General features: G+C 41.3%; 1 protein-coding gene across 1 annotated transcript; it reads right to left on the reverse strand.

Moving 5' to 3' along the window:
- Positions 1-6,020: 6,020 nt before the first annotated feature.
- On the reverse strand, positions 6,021-15,806 carry LOC139667030 (chemokine-like protein TAFA-2). The gene is made up of 4 exons (XM_071546411.1): positions 15,665-15,806; positions 13,515-13,664; positions 12,482-12,606; positions 6,021-6,817 (listed from the first exon to the last, which is right to left on the reverse strand). Exons 1-4 carry the CDS (start codon positions 15,804-15,806, stop codon positions 6,806-6,808), a joined length of 429 nt encoding a protein of 142 aa, XP_071402512.1. The 3' UTR covers positions 6,021-6,805.
- Between the last annotated feature and the right edge of the window lie 8,610 nt (positions 15,807-24,416).

Consider the following 24,416-nt stretch of genomic DNA (forward strand, 5'->3'; position numbering starts at 1 on the left):
ATTAGATGCATAAAATGTAACCGTGGCTGGTCAGAACTTGCACAACAAACAAAGATGTTCAAATGTCTGGTTCCATAACTGACCACATGGCTTTATCAAAGACCACTACACTAACAGCTGATGCTTGTTTTTTTGCAAAGCACACTCAAACATAACAGCTGTTGACTGTTGCACTTTATATAACTCCTCTCCCGTTGAGCTTAAACAGCAGGATAGAGGTGATGTTTGCGCTTGAAAATGACAGCTAAAGGTGTGTGTACGGCGTTGTATGTTGCTGGTGGGCTGCTCTGCGTGTCTCTCTGGTTCCCTTCACAGATGGAGAGGAGTGCCCTAGGTAAGTGGAGACCAAGCCAAGGATATGAAACAGGGATGACCAGGCTCCCACCGGAAGACAACAGGGGAACTGAGGGATTCTGGGATCGGCGCTACAATAGATAATTAGTCAGGAACATCTGTTGGAGGAAGTTCCCTGTACCTCGGTGGGCCATAGATCTTAAATCACACTTTGGCTGGGAGAGGATGGTGAGCGGCTCCAGCTATTTACTTTGATAAATCATTTGTATTAATCACCAAGGTCCACCTGTACACTACCATATGGCTGCGATGGGGCGGCACACTGAAGCGTGCTACAAGAACTTCAATCGTTCCCAATGTGGTGAAGAGCTACATATCAGAACTGAATTAAACATTTTAAACAAGTTTGAACTTTCTCGGACCTTATCTGTGTTCCCTTTAAAGTTTAATCTCTCGTCGGCGCCTTGATATATGTATAAAAAAAAAAACGGCCTTGCTAAAATTAACTGTGTGCGGGTGATCTAATCTTCTGTGCAGCTGATTTTGTTTGAAATGTGGACATATGCTATCTCTGCAAATTACATCAAAAGCGAGAGAGGGTAGATTCCCATTCCCAGCCAGCTTATATAAAGGGGAGGAGTGCGTGATTTCTGCTTGAGTGTGTGTGAGATATTGTGAGCGCTTCCGTGTTCATCAAGGTGGAACCAACACGGAACCATACTGCCAAATTGCATTTCTTAACCCCACCCCCCAGCCCGTCACCATTTAATAAACATCAGTTTGAGACACAGTGTCAGTGATGACAGGAAACACACAAGCGGTCCATCTGCGACTGAAAACAGGTAAAGGGGAAATTTACATACGAGAAACATTCAACAGCATGACGCCGCTCCATTTGACCCCTCCGACCCCTCTGGAGGAAAACGTGGAATGATGCTTTAATTTCACTAGCATCATCAACTTGTCCTTCAGCTCATCAGCCGCCTTATTGGGGCCGACCCAGCTCCTGGTGCCGTGTAACCTGACCATTAGACAAAATCTGCTCCCTCCTCTGGAAGCTATTTACAGCGGCGGGAAATAAATAAATAAATAAATAAATAAATGCACACGCGTCATGAAATGGGGCCAAGGAGAAAAAAGGCAGTTAGAAATCCATCAGAATGTCATTTTGTGTGAGCGTGTGTATGTGTGTGTGTGTCTCTCTCTCTCTCTCTCTCTCTTTCTCTCTCTCTCTCTCTCTGCCCATCCAGATAGATATCAGCTCATTCCAAACCTCACTCCCATTAACCTGTTCACAGGTTGCCAAGAAAGGAAGTAGTATTTTTCACCTTTCTATCAACTCCCCTCCTGCCTATACACATACACCCTCCCTCCCTCCCTCCCTATCATTCTTCTTCTTCCCCCACTTTCCGTCTGTCTGAGTAAGTTTCACAAAAGATAATTTCCTTTTCAAATTACAGCAGGCCTCTCCGCTGACCCGAGGGCATTGTGATAATGCAGTGTGGGAGCGGAGAGTGTCTCTGATGAGGGGCGAGAGCAGATGCACTGGCCAGCACTAATGCCTTGTCAACACTATACTTGGACACGGGTGCCTATAGCTTTCTGCAGAGCTTCGGGCCGGGGGTTGCAGGGGGTTGGGGGGTGGGGGTGGGGGGGCACCCAGTCAGATTCTTTCACAGCATTTTGGGCTACGGCGGAAAATCCACGAGGTAGAGGAAAAACCCACCGTGATCAGCTGCCACTCGCTTCAGTTAGAAGTCGTTGTTAGCGCTTGCGAAGGTACAGTACGTACGGCTGTAAAATAGCCAGAGAGAAGGGAAAGCTTCGGAGCGGATGTGTGAGTGACTTGGTGTAGCAGCTTGTGGGCTGTGTTGTGATCCGAAGGGCTAATCGCCTCTCAGTCCAGTCAGGCATGAGAAACACAGAGAGGAGGAGGCGTCAGGTACAGGGAGGAATACTTTGATATTAAAATTCCAGGCGTCTGCGTCTTGCCTGGAGCAGGATAATCCCATTATGCCTCGGGTCACAGCGGTGCGTTCACGGAGAGAGGCACAACTCACTTCAAAATAAACTGCTTATGGTTGACGAGAATAACACAAACAGCCGTCAGAAATAACATCAAACTCCGACCCAAAGTGAATTAGAACATCCAATTTAGAGACGGAAAATACCACAGATATTGAAAACGGAGAGAACAACACAATTAGATATACAAGCGGGGGAAGTTTTTCCAGGCAGACTTTTACAGTTCATCTTGGGTGTTTTCAAGATCGAGTGGTTTTTCATTACACTCTGTCAGCTTTCATTATGAAATGAGAAAATCTAATTTTGCTTGGTGTATCTGACAGTTTTTCAAACTAATTCATCCTGTCAAGATAAAGCCCCGGCAAACCTACCAGATGGTGTTTGTGTAACTGAGAGCTTTATTTTCAGTGTGCAGATTTCTTAACGTGCAAGACCTTCCTTGATTTAGATCTAAATGTGCATTGTTGTGTTTTTGCGGGAGAAGTAAAGACATTTGTCTCCACTGCCCTCTGATTGCTATCTCGTTGTTTACATCAGATAAGCCGACAACAGAAATTGGATGTTACTGCTCTTAATTTCATATTCAGCTGTCCCTTTATCTTAATAAATTTGGGGTATACCTCAACAAAAAGCGAAAAAGAGAAATACTAGATAGAAAACTGTAAATCTGCAGCAGGGTTAGACCGATATTGGTTTGCTCAGTATTCAGTATTCAGTTTTCAGTATTCAGTATTCAGTACGGTCCGGTATTGACCTTTTATTAAAACTCAGATATTGGCCTGACTGCAGTTTGCGAATATCATTTTACTACTATTATTTTTTATTTCAGATGGCTGACCGGAGAAATCATTCAAGTGAGGTGTGGGAGTATTTTACTGAACAGCTTCAGGAGTGTCAGTCTGTAAGACCTGCACTGAAACCTGCTTCACCTTGCCTTAAGGAGCTGCTAACCCACCTAACACAGTTTCATTAGAATGGGGTCTATGCATATACACTCACTGGCCACAATAATTGGGACACCAGGAACACTGATTATTGGCAACATATCAGCATTTGATTCATAAATTATTATTATTTGATAATAATATTATTACCTGTCAATTATGATTAATTGTCATGCTCATCAAAAAAACAAGCCATAATCTTAAAGTTGCATATGAGTTGAATTGTCATAAAACAGTGTAGATAATCAGATTAAGAACAAGGGGCTGCAGGTTGTGCTTAACAAACATGTGACAGCTCTTTTATGTTTTATGGAAAACTGGTGTTCCAATTATTTTGGCCAGTGAGTGTGTATCATATGGGTTACAATGAAGAGCTTTAGTGTCCCATAATGGTCTAAATGTGGTTTCAGAGGTTTTTTCAGAATACAGTTCTGGGGTAAACACTGAAAAACAGATTTTTTTTTTTTTAGGAATCTTTTCTCATGAAAATGGTAAAATTTCACCTATATCTGCCACATAAATATCACCTATCAGCAGCTTCAGTCTAAAAAGTATGTGATGTCGTATCGGCCTGCAAAAAGCCCATAGCAGCCGAACTCTGCGGTGATGGACAGCATGACTTGGGTGAGGATCAGCTGCGGTTACAGGTGGTCTCTCACAGCACAACAGGTGACTCATCCATGTGATCCGTGACCACTGCCAAACTCATCGCACAGTGTGTCCTGCCTGACCCATTTTGCTGCAGAGAATGAAACGGCAAGTCAAAAGCGGCACATAAAAAAAACACACAGGCAGCCAGCGTTCAGATTCACAACAGTGGTATTCAAAAAACACACCAAATTCATTTCCATTCAACTCTTGTGAAGGTCTTTTGTGCCACAGCAGCAAAAACCCAGAGGAACCATGGTATGAAAAGACATTTCAATACTAATGGAAAATTGGCGCGCATAAAGGTGAATGACTGAAGGATTGTGTTTCAGCACTGTGGGGGCTATAAAGTGCACAGAGGTTAATTCTCCGATCCAAGGGTAGATTTGTATCATTGTTTGTAGATTGAAAGGGTTTTTCCAGGGGATTGGATTCATGTCTTCTCTCTCTCTTCCTTGGAGCGCTGCGGTGGATTGCCGGTCTGATTAATCTTAATGAATTATGCAAATAGCCTTTATCTCAAATGATTTAGGAATGTTTCTGTATTGTTTTATTAATGCACTTTTGAATTACTCTGTATAATCACGTAGCCTTTTCTCAGCCATTCAGTGTTTGTGATTCATCGCCAGCTCTTTATTAAATCCATGGTGGTCTCCGGCGGATTGCATGCAGGAACGAGAAATTAGTCATTACTGTAATTTAATGATTTCTAACCAAACACAAGGCAACCTGGATCATAAGTGTAGGAGGCCTCTCCACCCTCCCCTACAGCACCGGTCCCTCGGGTCTGATCTTTGGGAGCATGTCTGCTACATTTTTGCTTAATTAATTATGTTCATTATAAGGAGCATTCTGTAGTGAATGCACTGTTTCAATTACAGAGGAAAATCGACTTACAAAATATGAAATTCCCCATAAAGCTACCGGCTTGCTTGGAGTCTAGACACCCCTGCACTCCACTAAAGGGTTATCTGCTTGGCTGTTGATTTATGTAAGTTACAAACAATCTTCTCTTTTTGTAAAAACCCGACTCAGCAAGATTTCTAGAAATTCTTTGATTGCGCTTCTTACACAGATGGTATGCGAATGGATGTGTGTCTTGGAATCATAACCATGACAGGCATACTGTGAATTTACATTTCAGAAATGTTCCTTATTATCATATCAGAGCAAGGGCCCCCATGTTATATGGTTTCTTGTCCCTGAGGTGAAAATGTCATATACGGGTGAAATATAAATACATCTCCACCTGTTCCCTGCCTATCTCTCCGCCTCCTTGGAGCCGCCTGCCTCTAACCTGTGTTTGGTTTCCACAGGGAGGGGAATGGAGCTGCATGTTGATGAGGATATCAGTAATGATAATAGCCACAGCATATATCCGTGTCAAAATGGAGCGACGTGTCATTCGCCCTTGGCCCCCACAGATTACGGTGGCAGGCGGCACAAACAGCATGGCCGCCAGGGTGAACTAATCCTGCTCCTTCTTTTGCGCTTTGGTTTCCGTCGCCGTCCGTCGTCACCCACCCCCCCGCTCACCGCTGCACGGCCTGAATCCCTGGGACGGTTTATTTCCTGTAAGCTTTTAATGACATGCGCTAACAACGCTTTTGGGATTTCTTACAGGCAGCACCTAACAGGAAATCACTCAGACAAAAAAAAACATAAAACAGCTTTGTGGATGACGGGGGACATTCATTTAACAACCATACATATGCAGGCTTGGATAATGACAACATTTAGGTTTTGAAATGAATCATAGGCTTAGTGTTGTTAGCTAATTATCAGTGTCTCTGTGGACTAGAATTCAGGTGGCTTATGGTGAAGTCTGCTCATTTTAAGAAATGTTGCCATGAGATTTTCCCTTTGTATTTCGGAACACAGTCTATTTCTGCATTTGCTGATTTTCACATTTTCAGTTCCATCATGAACACAACCTTGATTATCTCTGACTTCCCTTCTTCCTCCTTCTCTTTCAATTTATTTGTTTGACTAGCTAATTGTGAGTCCCAGCAGCTCCTGCTAATACAGCATTATACACAGACATACAAAGAGCGTCAATACTGACAGTGTAAAAACCCAAACTTTTCCATGTGATATCCATTGAGATAGATTTATTGAGATAATACTGACATTTGTAATCAATGTTAGTCACCAGGCTTTGAAAACAACAGATACCATTAAAACAGTTTGGCAGAATTGAGCTTGTGTCATTTTAAACTGCTGTGTTGACCCCCAGTGACTCCTTGTCAAACATCATTACATTATTTCTGCATTTTATTGTTGTGGCATCGCCTTTTGATGTACCAAGCCTTTGAAAAGACGACTTGATGTTCCAACAAACATAAAAAAGCCAAACACTTGATAATTTCAAATCAACAAAACCTTAAAAAGAAGAGATATCTGCTTCATAAGGCTAAAAGGAATGAAAATGCTTATGATCTCACTAGATCTTCAACATAGATATGCATCAAGAGTCCTGCGGCTCTCTGTGGCAAGAAAATAACACAAAAATTTCACGTCACATGGTTTTGTTTTAAGGGTGTTTCTTTCTTGTGTAATCCACAGTCATTCACTCAATAAATAGCTTCGGGGTTGAGTCTTCTAGTCCATAGGAATAAAACTATAATACAAAGAGAAATTTGGTGGGCAGTACAGTTCAGAGACAGCTACTGTTGATGCTGGATCTAAAAGCAGTAGTCCTTTTTGGATATGTAGTCTCATATGATATCCCCTGGTCATCTTTCTCCATATGTTCAGTGGAATGTCAGTGATTTTTGTCCTTATTGGTCCCTGGTTTCCACCAATTCTCAAAACACATCATATCCAGAAGTCATATGGTGGCGGTCAGGGAAACGACGTCTGGTTTCAAACAAGGTTATCCTGGAAACAGAGGACTATCGGGTGACCTAGATGAGAGAGGGGAAAAAAAGAAATCTGAGTTAGGAAACAGAATAAGAGGAATTTGTGTCAGCGACACAAATGGATGTTGAGCATAAAAAGGGATTTGACTTATTAATGATGACACAGCAGTGGTAACACTCTCAAAACCAGTGCTGTCTGACTTACAGTACGACACGCACCCACTGGGAGAGTAGTGTAATAATTACATCTACTTACTCATTCCAATAGATCCATCTTTGGCTAAGTTGAAGAGTTGTAGCATTTTATTTCAAAACTAAAAATCCAATCCAGTTTGAAAAAAAAAATAATTTCCCAAAGCTTATGATTAAATATCCGCTTTAAAATATAGAAGATCCTGTCTACAAGTGTTATCATTTTGTCAACATTGACTTAAATGACCTACTATCCTTTACAAAGTACCATAATTCATTATTAATTCTTTATGCTATCAATCATTTCTAAGAGTAGGTGGCACTTTTTTCAAATGGTGGAATAAATCTCTTATTTTGTTGCCGCACATCTAACAATAGCAGGCATCTATAGGTCAAAAGTATCACATGTTAAAGGTGTTTAAATTCACAGTTGGCATGTCCTTCATTCACATCTCTTTGGTGGAATAATACTAGTTATATTGTATCAATGGGAGAGACAATGAACTGCTAGAAGTCAGACACAATGCAATGTATATAACGCCGATGATTTCCATAAGAACATGGCGGCTATTATTATTCATGATGGCATTCTGCTGGCATAAGTATTCTCCGGCATTTTCATGAATATTAATCTAATGGATTGTAACAGGATACAGTTGGTACCGCTCTTACTTTTAGCATTGTTCTATAAATACTCTGGAAGGTGAACGTTGTCCTCTGTTTGTCGGCTTGCCCTTTAAAAGTGGAACACAAGTAACTTTTTGACTTGCCCTCTGACGCAGGAGGTGCTATCAGAGGGGTCGGCTCACACGCGCGCACACACACACACACACACACACACACACAAATACAAGTGTTGCTCTCTGAATATTTGCACCCATTACTGTCATTCAATTAGCAGTTGGCAGGGATTCAGTTGTCTAAGCCGACGAGGTGTTCGCCCCACCCTGCCACACTTCCAAGAGAAAGATTCTAGCATTGCGACAGAAGACGCAGTGCTCGCTGTTTGGGGAGGCACAATTTAATCTTCACTTCAACATGACAATCCTCAGGAATCGTGGGAGTGAGAGAGAATATGGAAACTATTTGGTCGCGCTACAGTGGTAGCAGCAGGCTGTAGAACTAAGGCAGCCACATACATTCATATAAGAAGTCATGCCAAGTTATTTTGTCTCACTATTGGCAGAGACAAACTTTATCAGCCATGGCCTCCGGCATATTTCTGTTGGCAGCAGCATTTTGGAGCTACTGTATGGATGCCATGATTCAGAATCAACCCAAAATGGTGATTACACCAAATGTTATGCATTAACAAGTTACATCTGTGTGCTAATTATTGTTATAGTACAGATTTCTATTTTCCACATGCGTTATGCTCTGAGCTTAGTTGCCTTTTTTTTAAGTAAAAGAAGGTCAATTAAGAACAAAATCTTAATTACAAGGACAGCTTGGAGAGAGGAAATTCACCTCATGAGGGAGAAGGGGACGGGATAAAACAGTTCAGGCAGATAAAAAGCATTCAGCGCTGAAGGACGAAACTAGACAGTAACATTTAAAAACAGGCAGCAAAAACAAAAATGGAAAGCTCAGTGAAACCTTGTCCAAGCAATTAGCATTCCAGGGTGCTGTGGCTGTCACTGTGAGGGTTATCAGTGGGTAAACACACAAAGGGAATCAGGAGAACAGAAGGTAGCTCCTAAGGGTTTGATGCTTAAGCTGTTTCAGGATGAAAGACTGCACTTGACTGGTCAGCTCTAGGTTCAAAGTCCCATTGACAAACAAACTAAGACCCTACCTTTGATGGAGAAGCATTGAACGCATGCGTGTATGTGTGTGTGTGTGTGTGTGTATCTCATCCTTATCATTAGCTAGATAAAGCAATAAAGATCTGATCACCTCTGATCCTTGACTCTGTCTGCCTGATCGTTTTGGACAGCTATTGCGTTACAGAGGAGATTATTTCACAGTCTTCACTGTTGCCCTAAAATCCCAAATTGACGGTCAATTTCAGCCTCCGGCCATGTCTTAATGGGCCATAAGACACAAATCGATGGTCGATAGAATGATTTAGCGCCTCTTTCCAGGCCATCCATCGACCACGCTTATTGATAGAGACGTCTCACACTATCTTTCAGCCCTTTAACTATTAAAATCTTTTTCTTTTTATCACATAACACATATTTGTCTGACAATATAAATAGAAAGTAACATGCAGTCGGCTTGGTTCAATTTCAGTTGCATTATCTTTGGTTTTGGTGAGCTACATTGTTTTTGGTGTTGGGCAAAAATAAAAGACAAAAAACTGATTTTGTGACAAATTGAAACCGCAAGCGGCAGTTTTTCTTAAACCACTTTGAAAGACACTTGATTTCACACAGCTCCACATCCTCCGCCACACACAATACCTTGAGCTCAAGGGCTATTTGCATATAGTGTATCTGTTAGGCTCGTGCCTCGGTTTGAGGAGTGGGCTGGGGACACAGCTGGTGAACAGCTTACAAAGTTTATACTGAAGGATCTGCAGATTAACCCTCACCAACACTTGTAAGTCTTGCCAACTTCATATAGAAAATCTTGTTTGAAACAGCAGGAAGGTCGGTGTTCACAGTTCACAATGCTGCATTTAATGCTATTACCACGGTCTATTCAAACACACTGTATAGTTCAGTATGAGGCAACCTGTTTTCATGCCGAGGCAGTACATGTGGAAGCGAGAGTACATACCCTACACACATTATAACACGCGGTACAGTAAATCGCAAGGTCATTTTCATTATGTCTTTGAAAACAAATCCGCCTCAGACAGCCATCCATCACCAACACTCAACACATTTTCCATGAGCTTCATAGCACCTTTCAAGAGGAAAGGCTGCATGGTTCTTTTGCCTTCTGCCCTCTGATTGATAGGAAGTGAAAAGCAGGAGCTGCTGGGGTTATAATTCCTGACATTACCAGCAGGACTATAAAACTAGCTGCTCTTTGACATGGGGAGAAAGAGGGAACGACTGAAGTTGTCTGCGGGCCCTGCAGGGGTTTAAGGCGTCTGATTTATTGATGTGACTTTATCATGAGGTGAAACGACACCATCATTTTTTATCAACAATGTCACGGTTGGACACCAAAAAAAAGAAAAGATTTATAGTAGGCCTACTGTATAGTGTGCAACTGAAGAATCTGTTTACATAATGCTACAGTATATATCCAATTTATTCTATTTTAAGGGGGGGGGGATGTGAAGTCTATCTTTTAATATTTCTAAATTTTTTAGAATTCAGTCTGTGAAATTTTATTTTGTTATCAACCAAGGATTTGCTTTATCTACTGTCCTTCAAAGAGAACCAAAGTGTTCAATGTTCTAAAGGTTGTTTTGCAAGAGCAGGTGTCACTCTTCCCAGGTGTTGTGATTTCAATTGGAGAGCAAAAGCCTACAGAGACCGTCATTATACCGAGGCCACAGAACTCATAACCAACCTGAGTCCCTGATCCTTCGGCTTATCCTTACCAGAGCCACCTGTTTCTCAGGACCATGTTAATTGTGCAGGAAGCCGCGGCACAAAGCCCTCTAGCATACACTGACCCTCCCTCGCTGGCTCTCTGCAGGAGGCGCCGGGGCAGGGAGCATGTAGGGACCCCCGCAGACTCCCAAATCAAAAAAAGAGTCGAGGTTCTGACGGGTTCTACTAGCCACCTGGACCCCTGCTTGTCTCTGACTCTCTCTGCTTTCCCGCGGCTGTGTGAGGGGGCATGAATTATTAACCCGGCTAAAATAAAAAGCTCTGCTTCGTCCAGGCCTCCTGTAGCCATGAATAATGGAAGAGGCAGCTCAAGTACAGGCGTTTGGTGAGTCAAACACTGGGCCGTGATGGATGGCTGAGGGCCCACTGTGTCACCCCGGAGCCCCCCCGCCTCCCATCCACTTCAGGTCTACCACACCCTGAAACCCAAAACACACGTCCAGATAACCTCTATTAATCTCTGGAAGTAGTACAGCCGGAGCCCTCCCGCCCCGCTTTAGCACATCCTACTTGACAATTTGGCTTCCTGGAGGGGTTTTTGTTTGTTTGTTTTCCTTTGTCTTTTACCTCCCTTTGCCTGCCTTTGTTTTGCTTCTCACTGGCACTTTTGAAGTAATATCCAAGCCTGCGCTGACTTTTCAAAGGCAGGACCCGACTCAAGCCCGCTCTCTCATCCTTGCGCCAAAAGCAAGTGAGTCAGATGGATACACGTCAGTTGGTTTTCTGTGCAAGCACCAGCACTGGGCTGCTGCACTATATGATTCCTCAAAGGGTATGTTTTCCAATTTGTACCAGTTAAGACACTGCTGTACAATCTGGTGTATTAAACAAAAGCTAATTGATTTTCCGTCTACAAAGTTGTCATGTGTTGTGTACTTCCATATTTCAAATCTCACATAAACTACCAACTGAGAATTACGGGTCCCATGACAATACTGCTTCTATATTTACAGCATCACACATTTTTTGTTCTCAACAGGAAGAGTGATTTTTGATCTTATTATCTTCAAGAGAACAGATTTGACATGTTCTTTCAACCTTGCAATTCCGCTCATTTTGAAATTATGCAGTAGGTCTATGCTGAAACAGGATAAATGTCTTGTTGCATATATTAATGTGGCATATCATGTATATTCATGAATAATCTTGTTACTAAATATTCTGCTTTCTAATTGGATTCTCTCTAAAAAAAAAAAAAAAAAAAGCTCAGTGAGCATGATGAAAAAGCTGATGTAATATTCAATGATTGTTGATGAGGATACTAGCAGCAGTAGCATAGACATCAAATTATATTTTACTAAACTACTAATTACTTAACAGTGAAAGAAGTTTAACAATTTAATTAATAATAATATGGTTTTACTGTAATTGAATGATGTGTCTCAGGTCACACACACAAAACCTGAGAAGGCAATTATGAGACTTGATAAAGACACACTTGAGCTATAAAAGCGAGTTTTGTATTCATGTAGGAACTGTTTGATGAAAAATCTAATTTGTAATTAACTGCCTAAACTACTTGGCTAAAGAAAATTAGCAACTGAAATAAAATACTAAGAATTGAATTTAGTCAAACTTCCACAAAGCAAATGCAAAATAAGAACGGCCTCACTGACTCTCCCCTGTGAATCACATCCTCCTCTCCCATATCCTCCCTCTCTACTCGCTCTGTATGATGCTCATATCTGAAGAAATAGAAAAAAAACTCCTCTCCACCTCTCTCCTTAGTTTCTCTTATTTGTCTTCCAAGCACTTCTCTAGCACGCCTCCATCTTACATGATCATTCGAGGGTCGCGGTAATGTTTTGTTACATCTATTGTCGGGGCACTGGCCCTTGCACTCCTTGCTGTTGGCTGCTTTTAATGTTGGCAATCTATGAATTTAAGCATATTCTACTGTTGCGCTCATTGTAAGTCATTCTGAGTAAGAGTGTCTGCTGCCAACAATGCAAATGTGAATAAATATGTAGTTAACTACACCCAAACAATGTTTCTCACCCACCTTGGTTGTCTTTACTTTGTTTCCTGTACTGCAGCTCCATCCTTTCAGATCTGGCAACACTTTACACTCTTCCCCATCCATGCAGGGATGCATCTGGCACCACCACTTCTGTGCAACTATGGATGCTGTGAGGGGGGGAAAAAAGGAGGAATATAGTTAAAGTGGAATGCACGTAATTAACAAACAGTGTGCCCTTTGCAAGAGTTCAAGAAGAGCCGTGGTTCTGCTCAGGCTGAAGCAACAACAAGTGAACCCACAGAAAGCTTCCTGTTGCTATACAACATGTCAGAGAGAGTGAAGAGAGCCTCTTTTGATCTCTGGCTGACAGCGGAGACCCGTCACTGCTGCCTGCCCCAGTGTGTTTTCAGGAGTGAATTACAGGGCGTGGGTCAATGTCAAGCCGCTGAGTGTTGTGAGCAGGTGCGGGCCGCGTGAGCCGGCCGCATGAGTGTGTGTGTGTGTGTGTGTGTGTGTGGGAGGGGTAATAAAGCGAGCAGCAGAGGTTGGAGCGTCAAGGTCTTAAGTTGCTCTGAGGAGGCCTACAGGGAGAGAGACAGCTTCCCTTGACATTTCTATAGCGGAGAGAGGACTGTCAAAATACAGGAAGCCCCTGTCAGAGCCATTATAGTGAAAAGAGGAGATAGGGATCGATTCACCTGTAACAGAGGCCGCAGTTGACATGATATTAAATGACCTGGCCTCCTCTCTACTCCGCTGAACACAAGGTCTGGTGTGGCCTCACAGCCAGCAAAAGGCAAAGGGGTGAATGGAAGAACTGGTGGGCGATTTGATTTAAAAGATTGTAAAGCCTGCGGGGAAACACTTCAGCAGGATCACGAAAATCCCAAAAAAACATTGTTTTTTTTTTCAATAAATCACTCATAGCCAAATAATTCTATTTTGAAAAAAAGTACCGGTACCAGAAGCACAGTGACAAGTGTGACAGTTTGTATGCGCTGTACTGCTTTTCTACCCTAATCAAAAGTCAGTTTCAAATCATTACCAAAAAAATATAATAAGAAGCCTGCCATACCGTCCACACAAGATGGAGCGGCTCTTGTTGTTCCCGCCACCTGTCCAGGAAAGCAGGAGCACTTGACAGTCTGGGATCTCTCTTCGATCTTGTTCTTGTTGCAGCAGCGGTGCGCAGCAATTACCTCACAGGTTCCCGCTTTCACATGCACTGGAGACACAGAGACAGACGACGGTTAGAATGCACTTTTGTTGACATTTCTCAAGCACAACAACAACACAATGACGATAACCAGTTGAGCTGTGTAATTATGTGATTATTACACACTGAATGCTACTTTTCTGTTATGTATATTGATTCTTAGATTATTCGTCTTGTGAAGCCCCGCGAGTGCCGATGAATCCTGATCCCCCGAGACAAACAAAACAGCACCATACAATGTTTTTGCGGTAATGGAGCAGGAAACACGTACAGTGCGTCATCAGACCCGCCTAAATATTGACCTTAAAAAAACTTGGCGGAGGCCTGGGTTGAAGTGGATGAACTACGCTAGAAAAGGCATCGTTACTACCGAGCGAATAAGTCTGCAACTCACTTCCCATATGAATCTCCAATGTTCATGCTTAGTGTGTTCTTAGAGTGTTCAGTATACCGGAGCTTTCCTTGCCAACCAGTTATGTATTATGCATAGAGAGCCAAGGAGGCTGCTTTTAAAGATGAGAGTGCTACATACAATACAATATACGCAGTGGTGGGAAAATGGTCAATAGAGATGCATCATACAGTAACAGAGATTTCTATTTTGTCTATTGTGATGCTCACACAGGCAGGTGCTAAATCATTAATCCAAAGTATAAATGTAGCTCTGAAGATGGTTGAACAAAGCTCAATGGTGTTTCCCCGCCTCCTTTGGTTGGAGTCCTATGAGGGCATTTGAATAATTTCTCAATACAGTCTTGTTTGAAACAGCCGAACACAACGGCTACTTGAAATCCAGGTCGCCTCCGAGTTGGAGGGGCCAAGGTTTGATCCCCAGTGTGGCCGTATCTGTCAGAGTATCCTGGAGCAAGATACTTAACCCGCTCACCCTGCGCCCCAACCAGAGGTCAAAAAAAGAATTTCCCCGTTGGCTTATGAATAAAGCATATACACAAAACAACAAACACACATACTACTAGAAACGCATTTGATTAACATCTGCTTATAAACTGCTTATTTAGGCGAAAGTACATTACATTTACAATTACATGGACATCTTTTTCATTCCCATTAAATTAGATCAAATATCAATACGGCTCTCTATTTTATATTCATTACTTTTCTGTATAGACTCATCTCCATTCTAAGAGTGCTGTGTATTTACACATAATAGTCAGGGTTGGATGGGTGAAAAAAAAAAAAATTAAAAAACATTGGAAAGTTTCAGCGTTCTTTTCAGATAAGCCTTAATTATGCCTGTAAAGATTTTCAATTTGGAACTTGACTTGGAAATAGATTGAAGTGAGCTTCCATCTTCCCATTAGTTAGCAATCCAGAAATCTCATCTACAACATTAAAAACATTTTGCTTCCAATCAATAAGGTGCTATTCACATTCCCACAAAAGGCAAGACAACAATTGCCGATTGAGTGCTTTCCACCTCACAGAAACTTACTGATGCAAAAACAGGTCAGGGTCCTTGCCCTTGATGTGATTATCTTTAAGCCACAGGCACGCCCCCGGTCAAAGTTAATTTCAAAAGTTGGAATTGCTTGGGTAGAATATTCAAACTTTGTTTAAGAGCTAGCTGTGTGTGGACAATAGGCAATCACTAGAGGTGCAGAAGAGCAAAGACAATCATTCTGAATTAGTTGATTATAAGAGAAAACAAATAACATGCCTTTGGTGCCGATATTGAGAAAGCACTTAAGCCGATTTGAACAGGGCTGCGTAAAAAAAAAAGACCACAAAACAGGCAATAACATAACATTTATCGTCTCTTCCTTCAAAATTGAATTGTTTGCCAGTTAATTGAATTAACTGGCAAAAAAAACAGACATACTGAGTCAAGGGAGAGCCATCAAACCCGAAGCCTCTAAAATCTCCTCAACCATGTCTTGTGAAGTGATGTGGTTCATTGGCTATAGCTTTGCCCTAAGTACGCCCACTCTGCTATTTGTGGTGTGAAAGGAGGAAAGAGAGCTACAGTACGGGCTGAGGCTCGGTCTGGCCTGGGACTCCCGACTCATTAAGGTGCAGGAAGCGGCTGGCTGGGACTGCATGTGTGGGGAGAGAGACCCGGGTGAACTGCTGATTAAAACTGGGGTTGCTGGCCAAGGTCACGGACTCTGGGGCCAGACCCAAAACCACCATGCAGTGTGGGCAGGACAAGAGGTCAGAGACCAGGGCGCGGCGGTCAGCCCTAGCTGGTAACTATCCATATAAGTGGAAACACCCATGAACTGTTTGTCGACTGCTCTTGTCATGTATTGGAGATCGGTTGTGAGAGACAATGGAGCAGAAAGTACATGGAAGAAGACTAGGGAAAGACATTTTAAGGGTAGAGAGCTGTTTATTTTTAGGAAAATCGATTATTTAATTGAATAATCATTAATTATTTAGAGCACTCTCTCCTTATATTATACACAGTGTAATTAGGAATTTGTTTCTTTCACCTGTCCTTTGAGACACACATACATGTATGAATTTCAAGGCTCAGAGTCTTTGCCCTGGAGCAGGTAGTTGGTCAATGTTTTGCTGAAGGACACCTTGACAAGTATAGACACACTGGCTGTGATGGGGATTGAACCTGTGACTAACCTAGCTGCGAAATGGTCTGTCTAACCACTAGGTCACCCTGTTCACCCTGTTTATGGTGACAAACAGGCTCTTCATGTGATATCAAGGGGGAGGGAAGCAGGTAGCGACTGAGGGTGAGGCTTGTGAAATGTAACATGTAGCATGTAGGAGAGGAGCTGTCCATTTTCTCCAATGTGGCGTGTGCGTGTCCAGGCAGCTGTGTAAGTGGTTCACAACACCTGTGATCAATACGTTTCACTTAAAGCACTTAGGACTGTCATCAGTTAGAATCACCAGGCACCCACGTCAGCAGGAGGGAGAGATGAGAGAGAGACACAGAGAGACAAAGAAGGGAGAAAGGACAAAGAGACCACTAATGAGGACTGGCGTGAGGCCCAACCCTTACGCCAATCAATACCACTCTGAAACACAGCGCTCCACTCTACAATCATATTCATCGATCCCTGATTGATAAGTGCCAACATGCAACCAGCATCCACAAAGAGCTGGTTATAAGTAATGCTGCTACAGGGAAAAAGGGGCGCGATTCGGCATAATCTACCAACATTTCAAAGCCAGGTTTTTATGCAGGCACTCACCTTAGTTTAATGGCACAAGAGATAGTTGCATCAAATCCTATGTATTGGTAAATGTAGAATGAATAGAGTGACTAAATGATTGGGCTTGTTGTTTTTCTAAGGATCTGCATGAACACATACGAACAAAAAGGTATTTTACCATTGACATGAAAAACTTATTTGGTCCACACATCAAAACAGAAACAGAAACCGGTCCAGAAAAAAATATGGATTTAAGCTATTCTTTTTCATGCAAACACAAAATTATAAAGACACTGCAGCACCATCCTACAATGCAAGTATGTTTCATCAAATACTGGCTAATCCCTGTACCAAAATAGTATATCCCCTTTGAGCAATAAACATGTGGCTGTGGTATAACAGCTGCATTAAGAGAAACGCATCAACCTAAATTCAACCAGTGGTGATTAAATGCAACTGATACAAAGAAATAATTATGACAAGCAGTCAGTTATTCAAAACAAATTCTGGCAATTTGCATGTGTAACTAGTATGCGTCAAATGCTATGAACTTGACAGCACCATGCATTGGTTCATGCTAATTGGTAGGGAACATCTGAAAGAAAAAATATAAACCTGTCATTTTTTGTGAGGGTATAGGCCATTTATAAATAAGACTTTGCAATGTGTGAATCCTCTGACACAAGAAAGGAATACTTGACGGATGCACTCTCCTTTCAATTTGCTCATTTTACTTGTCACATTGCCCAGTGCACTCTCTCTGACTTGATGTCATGTTTTCCATGACAAGTTTGCTAACGTGATGACAAACGGCAGGCAGGAAAAAGAAAACCATTTCCCCTGAGTTTATTTATAAAATCTGTTCATGGAGAAATTTGCATTCGCGATGCATTTGGTATAAGCCTTGTGTTTTCAAAAATGTGTCTCATATGATTTTCTTTTTTTTTTTTGTTGATGTTATGAAACTATTACATAAAGGCAGCTTATTTGCAGGCAGAGTCAAGCAACAAGACACATCTGTGAATTCAACAGGGAGTTTTTTGTTTTTTTGGTTTTTTTTTACACATTGCTAAGCATTGCTTTAATGCAACAACAACAACTGCCAGTCATATTCACTTACTACAGAAAAACACTGTTGGCCTGACTTTGCTAGTTACATCGATTATACATGCATGAATTTTATTCCAAAAGGAGATATCCACCATCAAAAGAGTGACACCTACTCTTACAAAATAAATTACTAAATTTATATATAAATATATATATAAATATATATCTATATATCTATATATATATATAGATATATGTATGTATATGTATATATATACAGTACTGCGCAAAAGTCTTAGGCACTCTAGATGTTGTACAGTACAGTATATATATATATATATATATATATATATATATTTATATACATTTTGTCTTAGACGTTTATTTGTTTTCTGCATTAGTGTGTCAGTAGACTGCTTTTTATAGTATTTTTTTTTCTATTTAGAAACTTTTCATTTCATTATTTTTTCGTTGTACAGGTTTTTTTTACATGTGCCTAAGACCTTTGCACAGTACTGTATATATATATATATATATGATACTTTCTAAAAGCCGTTATGTAATTTAAGTCCATAGTTGACAAAATGATACCACTGACTAAATGATCTACAGACTGGATCCTCCTCTTTTAGAGATATATTGATTTTTTTTAGGTAATGAGTACATGTATATAGTATGTATATACTGTATGTATGGATGGATCTATGTATCTGTTCTAAAATGGATGTATAGCGTTTTGAAAATTAACTCTGCAAATCCACTCTTCTAGGCTGCATGTAAATCAAAAGTAGGATGTAATTTGTCAGGATTGGGCCTTTTCCAGCTCAGATCGCTTTTGAGAAATACCTCTGTCTGCTAACCCTTATGGGATGGCACTGCACATTCATTTCCGTACCGAAACTTGATGCCAGTCACTGGATAAAGTGGTATCTTGTTGTCCATATCACATCGTTGCATTCTGCAGAACTAATCAAATGCGTTACATGAAGCTAGAGGTTGCTTTCAGGTTCTACAGCAATCACACAATTGATCTAAAATGTAGGTAGGGAGGCATCAAAAGCAACACAGGCTTCTAACTGTCAACTGCATGACTGGGTGTATCTGCCTCACCTGGCCAGTCAAGCAAAAGATAGAGCAGGGGATACATGAAAAAGAGAAGCATGATGTTCATTCTGATGCTGACAGGGTGACTTCACCGCTGTCTGCAACAAATCAGAATCAGACTCAGAAATACTTTATTTGCCAAGTATAAAGCTATGGATTTCTGATGTATTTATTTGTCATGGAGACAATGGTGCAGAAACTACTTATCAACCACAGTCAAATTGACAACTTACAACACATACAGATCCAAGATACACATGCTGACACCGCGCTGTACTGTTTGACAGTGTAAGTGCAACAGTGTAAACAGAAAACACAAGACATACAAGATACCAGTGTTGGGGGAAGTTACTTTAATAAATTAGTTACTTTACTTTGTTATTTCCCTTAAAATTAACTAATTACATTACAAAGGTACTCTTTAAAAGTAACTCATCAGGGTGTGTTACCCACTTCAAACACATGCCACAGTAAAATGACTTGTGCTGCCCAGTGTGTTGTTGATCATTTAAAAATGTATAATGGTAGAGTATTACTCTGTTCTTAAAACAACAAGCTAATCGTATTCATAACAAGCATACGTACAGACAGTATATAAAGGTTTTGTTTTGGGGTTTTTTCAATTAGCAGCATGTTATCTGCACAAGATGCTGCAGGACTTTCACTTTTTATTTTAAAAAGTAACTAATATCAGATTACAAAAATTTAAAAACTAACACATGGAGTTACTATTTTCCACAAAACAGTAATCTGAGTTCTTCTCCATTTCACTATAGATACAGTAGAACATATAACTAATTTACTACTCATGTAATATCTCATGTAATACACAAAGTTCCGATATCTGTACCACCAATATAAACACAAAGGCTACTAATTCATCATTATGCAGGCATTATGCAGAAACAGTGAAGGTCATCTGTTTGTCTGTCCTAATGCTATAATCTCTCAAGATTGTTTGGACAAGAGTACTGTAAAATCTATAGAGTATTATTCAAGGTGTTCTGTGGACACAAAGGTTTGAATTCATCAAGGACCTGCTACATGAAAAACACAAGAAAGACACAAAGTCTTGAATATCAATGACCTGTTACATAACTGCAGACAGGGGAATATTCAGATAAGGCTATTTCATGGTTAGCTACACCACTTTGATGGTGATTCACTGACATCAGAGCAACGAAAACACAATTCCTTCAAACTGATAAGGGCACAATATGAAGCACAATATGATTTCTTTATTAATGACCGTGTTCCGCAATACAGAGGGGAATCAATACACAGTGAATCACAGACAGGATTTAATCTAGTTATATGATTATCAGCTGCATACGCCCCTGCATGTCCTCGCGCTCGCTCACACACAGGGAGCCGAGATCGTGCAGGAGGGGAAAAAAAGCTTTTTGCAGAAGTACATTACAGAGGCGAACCAATTATTTAAGCATTTGCACAGCAATTTACAGCAAGTCACTTATGAAACTGTTGTGAACTAATGAATAACCTAGCCATCTGGATGGTGAGTGCAGGGATCAAACAAGCCCACTTGACAGGCCTTGGTAGCCAATCGTGTGAGGCCAAGTCGGGTGCCTGAAAACGTTACGTTGAATTAATGTCACAATGCTATTTCTCGACTGCCTTGTTGACATGAACAGCTGTATCGGCCAGACAGGAACCAAACTTCTTTGTCCACTGAGGCACGAAGCAACAAGTCCAGCTTCAGTGGGCTTTCACCAGAGAAGGAAAGAGAACAAAATATACTTATTTGCTGGTGCAATCTTGCTTCATGCAGCGTGCTGCCAGCCTTTTTCAGTCTGCAAATGCAGAGGAAGCTCGAAACACTGAAAACAGAGTCACGTCTTGGCCACAGGCCCAGACCGCAGAAACAGCAGCAGCCATAAAAACAGAGGTGGTAGGCCATACAATAGAGGCACAGTATGAATTAGTAATGATTCAAATCATACTGTTTGCTCCAGATGCCGATAATCCATTTAGGTAGACCCGGCAAAGCCTGAACACAACTGACTGCAACTGACTGCAGCATATTTTCCAGGTAAAATCTACTTTGTCAAACGGACCACAGCCACCATTTTCATATATTCAAAGTCAAAAACGCTCATTAAAAGGAAATGTGCAGGGGTATTAAAAATAGATCCAGTTAAAACACCTCAAATGGATAGATGTTCGGTGCAGGCCAGAGAATCCTTTCATGTCACAGCGTACAAACCGCACTGAGGTATTGGTTTATGAAACATTCATTCCTCTGCCTAGTGAGTAACGCGGAGTCAATTCTCACAAGACTGGTGTTTAATTGGATTACGGTATTCAGAAAAGATTGACTCACTTCTACCCAACTGTAAACCTGCTGAGCTGACAATCATGTCCAGCAAGGCCCGGGAAATAAGCCCATATCAGAGAGAGAGAGGCACACAGCCAGTAGTTTAAGGGAAGGAAGACTTTAGTGGGCCGATATTCAGTGGTTTAGTGTGCCTGTGAGAACAAGCACACCGAGAATCAAGTCAACCGTAGCCCAACTGCTACAAGAAGCTTTCGAGACACTAGCATATGGGAGCAATATGGAGACTTTCAATTACTAAAATAATGTGTGAGTATTTCCTTGCTCATTGGTCTTTATTCTCATAGGCCAGCTCCTGGCAGAAAGAGCTGAATTCTCCTTTTATACTGTACCTTTCCTCACTGAGGAAAATCTTTTGAGAGAAAGGGTGTAGAAACAGATGAGTGGGCCCTCACGCTCCCTGAATGTGTGCTTTAGTGGGTTAGATGAAGTCCATGTCAGCACCATTCATCTGGCTGCCACAATGTTAGAGCCCACCACTGACTGATCAATTGGACTCCCTCAAGGAATCATGCACCCTTATAAGTGAATGGCTACTAAAGTTATTAAATCCAGGGGCAGCAGCGGCAGCAGAAGCAGCAGCGAGGCAGGAAAAGACATATACCCACACTCAAAACCTACTGCAAATAAAGTATTGTCTCGACACGGTCTCCATTCTCTTGACAGTCCTTGTAAATGTAATAAGAGGAGGTTCAACACATTAAAGTACCATTCCACCGTGATTGGAGTTTTTTTGCTCATTTCTTGCATTCCCTTACTGCAGATGGTTTTCCAGTGCTTTCATCACATCATGAGATATGTGCCATTTTTCCTTTATTTTAGTTGTTTTTAAAAGTAAATATTTTGGAAGGCTGTCTTCAAATGCTGTCTAAATAGTACAACTTACTTCCAGTAAAGAAGGCAGCAAATTATAGTTGTAACTGTGTAAAATCTAGCTTTAATTTTTACATTTTGACATTTCTTTTGTTTCATTTTACAGACTATTGCTGGCGCAAGCATCTTGCTTCGGTTGATTGGGCTGTGATTGACAGAAGCCGGGTCCTAACGTAAACACAGAGAATGTTAGCTATTGGTTGAAAGATTTATTTTGGAGAGGAATAAGCGGAAATTGGAAATCACTCCCGGTATCTTACCTCTTCTTGTTTACAAGCAGAAACCGGAAGTGAGACCCCACTCCTGTCTTGTCTCGGCTCTCACTGTGTTCCTAAATGCGCACATTAATATGAAATGGAACTTCTTTCAAAATGTAAACATTTATAGTTTGATATTGGTGTTCTCAATTGTTGGCTTCTCATTCAGTGATGGATTACCTTTACTGACCAAATTAGAAGTCTGTGGAGTTGTTTTCTTTGCCGTTTGGAATTGGATGGGAGCAAATCAGCCTGAGAGGTATGGCATTAAGAGATCTAGGGATGCAGGGAGTTTTGATCTGTATGACTAAGACCTCTCTTTCATACAGGAATTCAGATACCATACTTTTGCCAATGTCTTGTGGTGTGTCTTGGTGTAGGCTTATGGTTAGTAAGTACTGAGCTTTGCATTGCTTTATAATTTAGATCAACGTTTCCCAGTAATTTCAAAGTTATAGTATGCCTAAAATTACAGTCTCAGAAGGTTTCATCGACAGTACTAGTCCACGCTCAGCTTCACTATGACTGTAACAGGCTTCCAAAGAGGCAGACAAAAGACAGAAGCAGACGAGAGATCCTACTCCTTTCTCTGGTCTCTCATCTGACATGCACACACGCTGGTTATCTGTCAAAGATACGTCATGTCTGCTCTAAATGGCTGCCATTTCTGCTCTCCAACTGGATTCCCATGTTTTTCATCTTAAGCAGATTCCACTAATGCCTTTCAGAACTGAGTGACAGGCACAGTGTCACGAAACACAGAGCACTGGTGCAACTAAAGGGAGATGAGGGCCCTCTTTCACTCCAAGAGTGCCAGTTAAACTGTACATATCTGTAACAATGACAGCACCACAACGATCTGAAACACAGACAGATACATCTTCATTACACCGAGGAGAAGGCAGACTCCATTAAAAGTAGAGCAACAGGCACAGTTTGAAAATAAAGAGAAGTTAGCTTCAAATTACTCATAGCTGATGATTATTGAGATTATTCTTTCCTAAATCAAACTGACATCTAATCACATTAACAATGCTAACGCAGAGGTACAGTTATTCTGTTGCTCTAAATCATACCTCACCCTGGAAAACAGTGTAATTTGGTTAGTGGTAAGGCGGCAGCCATCACTGATCCCTGTTGAATTGCTGGTTACCTGAGGACACTATTAAAGGAGCATCTGACCTGTCCACCCACTGACAACTCAATATAAATGTCCCTCTTTTTAATAGACCATCCTCCTGAAAAATATGTCGACAAACCTTTTAAAAAAGCCATTCCAGGACAACTCCAATGGTTCCACCCATTACATTTTATGCTCCAGTCCATTCACATAAACTTGATGCTCAGCCTTGGTTGCTGTTTTTATGGTCCGGTGTGGACACTCAGCGCCGCACTTCATTCCTGGGGAGATGTGAGCCGGAAGGCAAAAAGTCATGGAGCGGAGCCGGGAGATGTAGGAAGGCGATTGATAGACTGTATTTTAGAAGCTTATATTTCACTTTATTCAGTCAGTATCCAGCCTCTGGTGAATAACTACTAGGCCATAGCATAGCATTACTTTAAAAGAAAAGAGAGGAAACTACCCAGGGCTGAATGGCTGACGAGTTTCTCTCTGACTTCCTTCCCAACATCGCCTGGCTACAGATGAGCACTCATAAATGTCTGTTAGGATTTATATTATCTAACTGCGCCCGCACAGAAAAGAGCTTTCAGGGGACAGTTGTTAAAGCAAATGTGTTAAATTTACGATTGGGGGCTGCCAATCTGTAATAGTAATAAGTACAGGGAATTAGCGTTTAGAGAGGACATTAAACTTTCCTGACATATTCCCAGCCATCTTGAAATAGTGCTGTGCCGATTCAGAGACAGATGTTGAGCTGTTGGAGGAGTCTTCGCTGGTGTTAATAAAGGTAGTGCCACAACAACCAGCCCTCAAACTAAAAAAAAAAAAAGAAAAAAAAAATCCTAGAGGCACATGAGAGAGTTA

This window comes from Centroberyx affinis, unplaced genomic scaffold (genome assembly GCF_046629955.1).
Source record: "Centroberyx affinis isolate AG114_WGS23_722 - 3 ecotype Tasmania unplaced genomic scaffold, CSIRO-AGI_Caff_v1 ptg005256l_1, whole genome shotgun sequence".
Lineage (NCBI taxonomy): Eukaryota > Metazoa > Chordata > Actinopteri > Beryciformes > Berycidae > Centroberyx > Centroberyx affinis.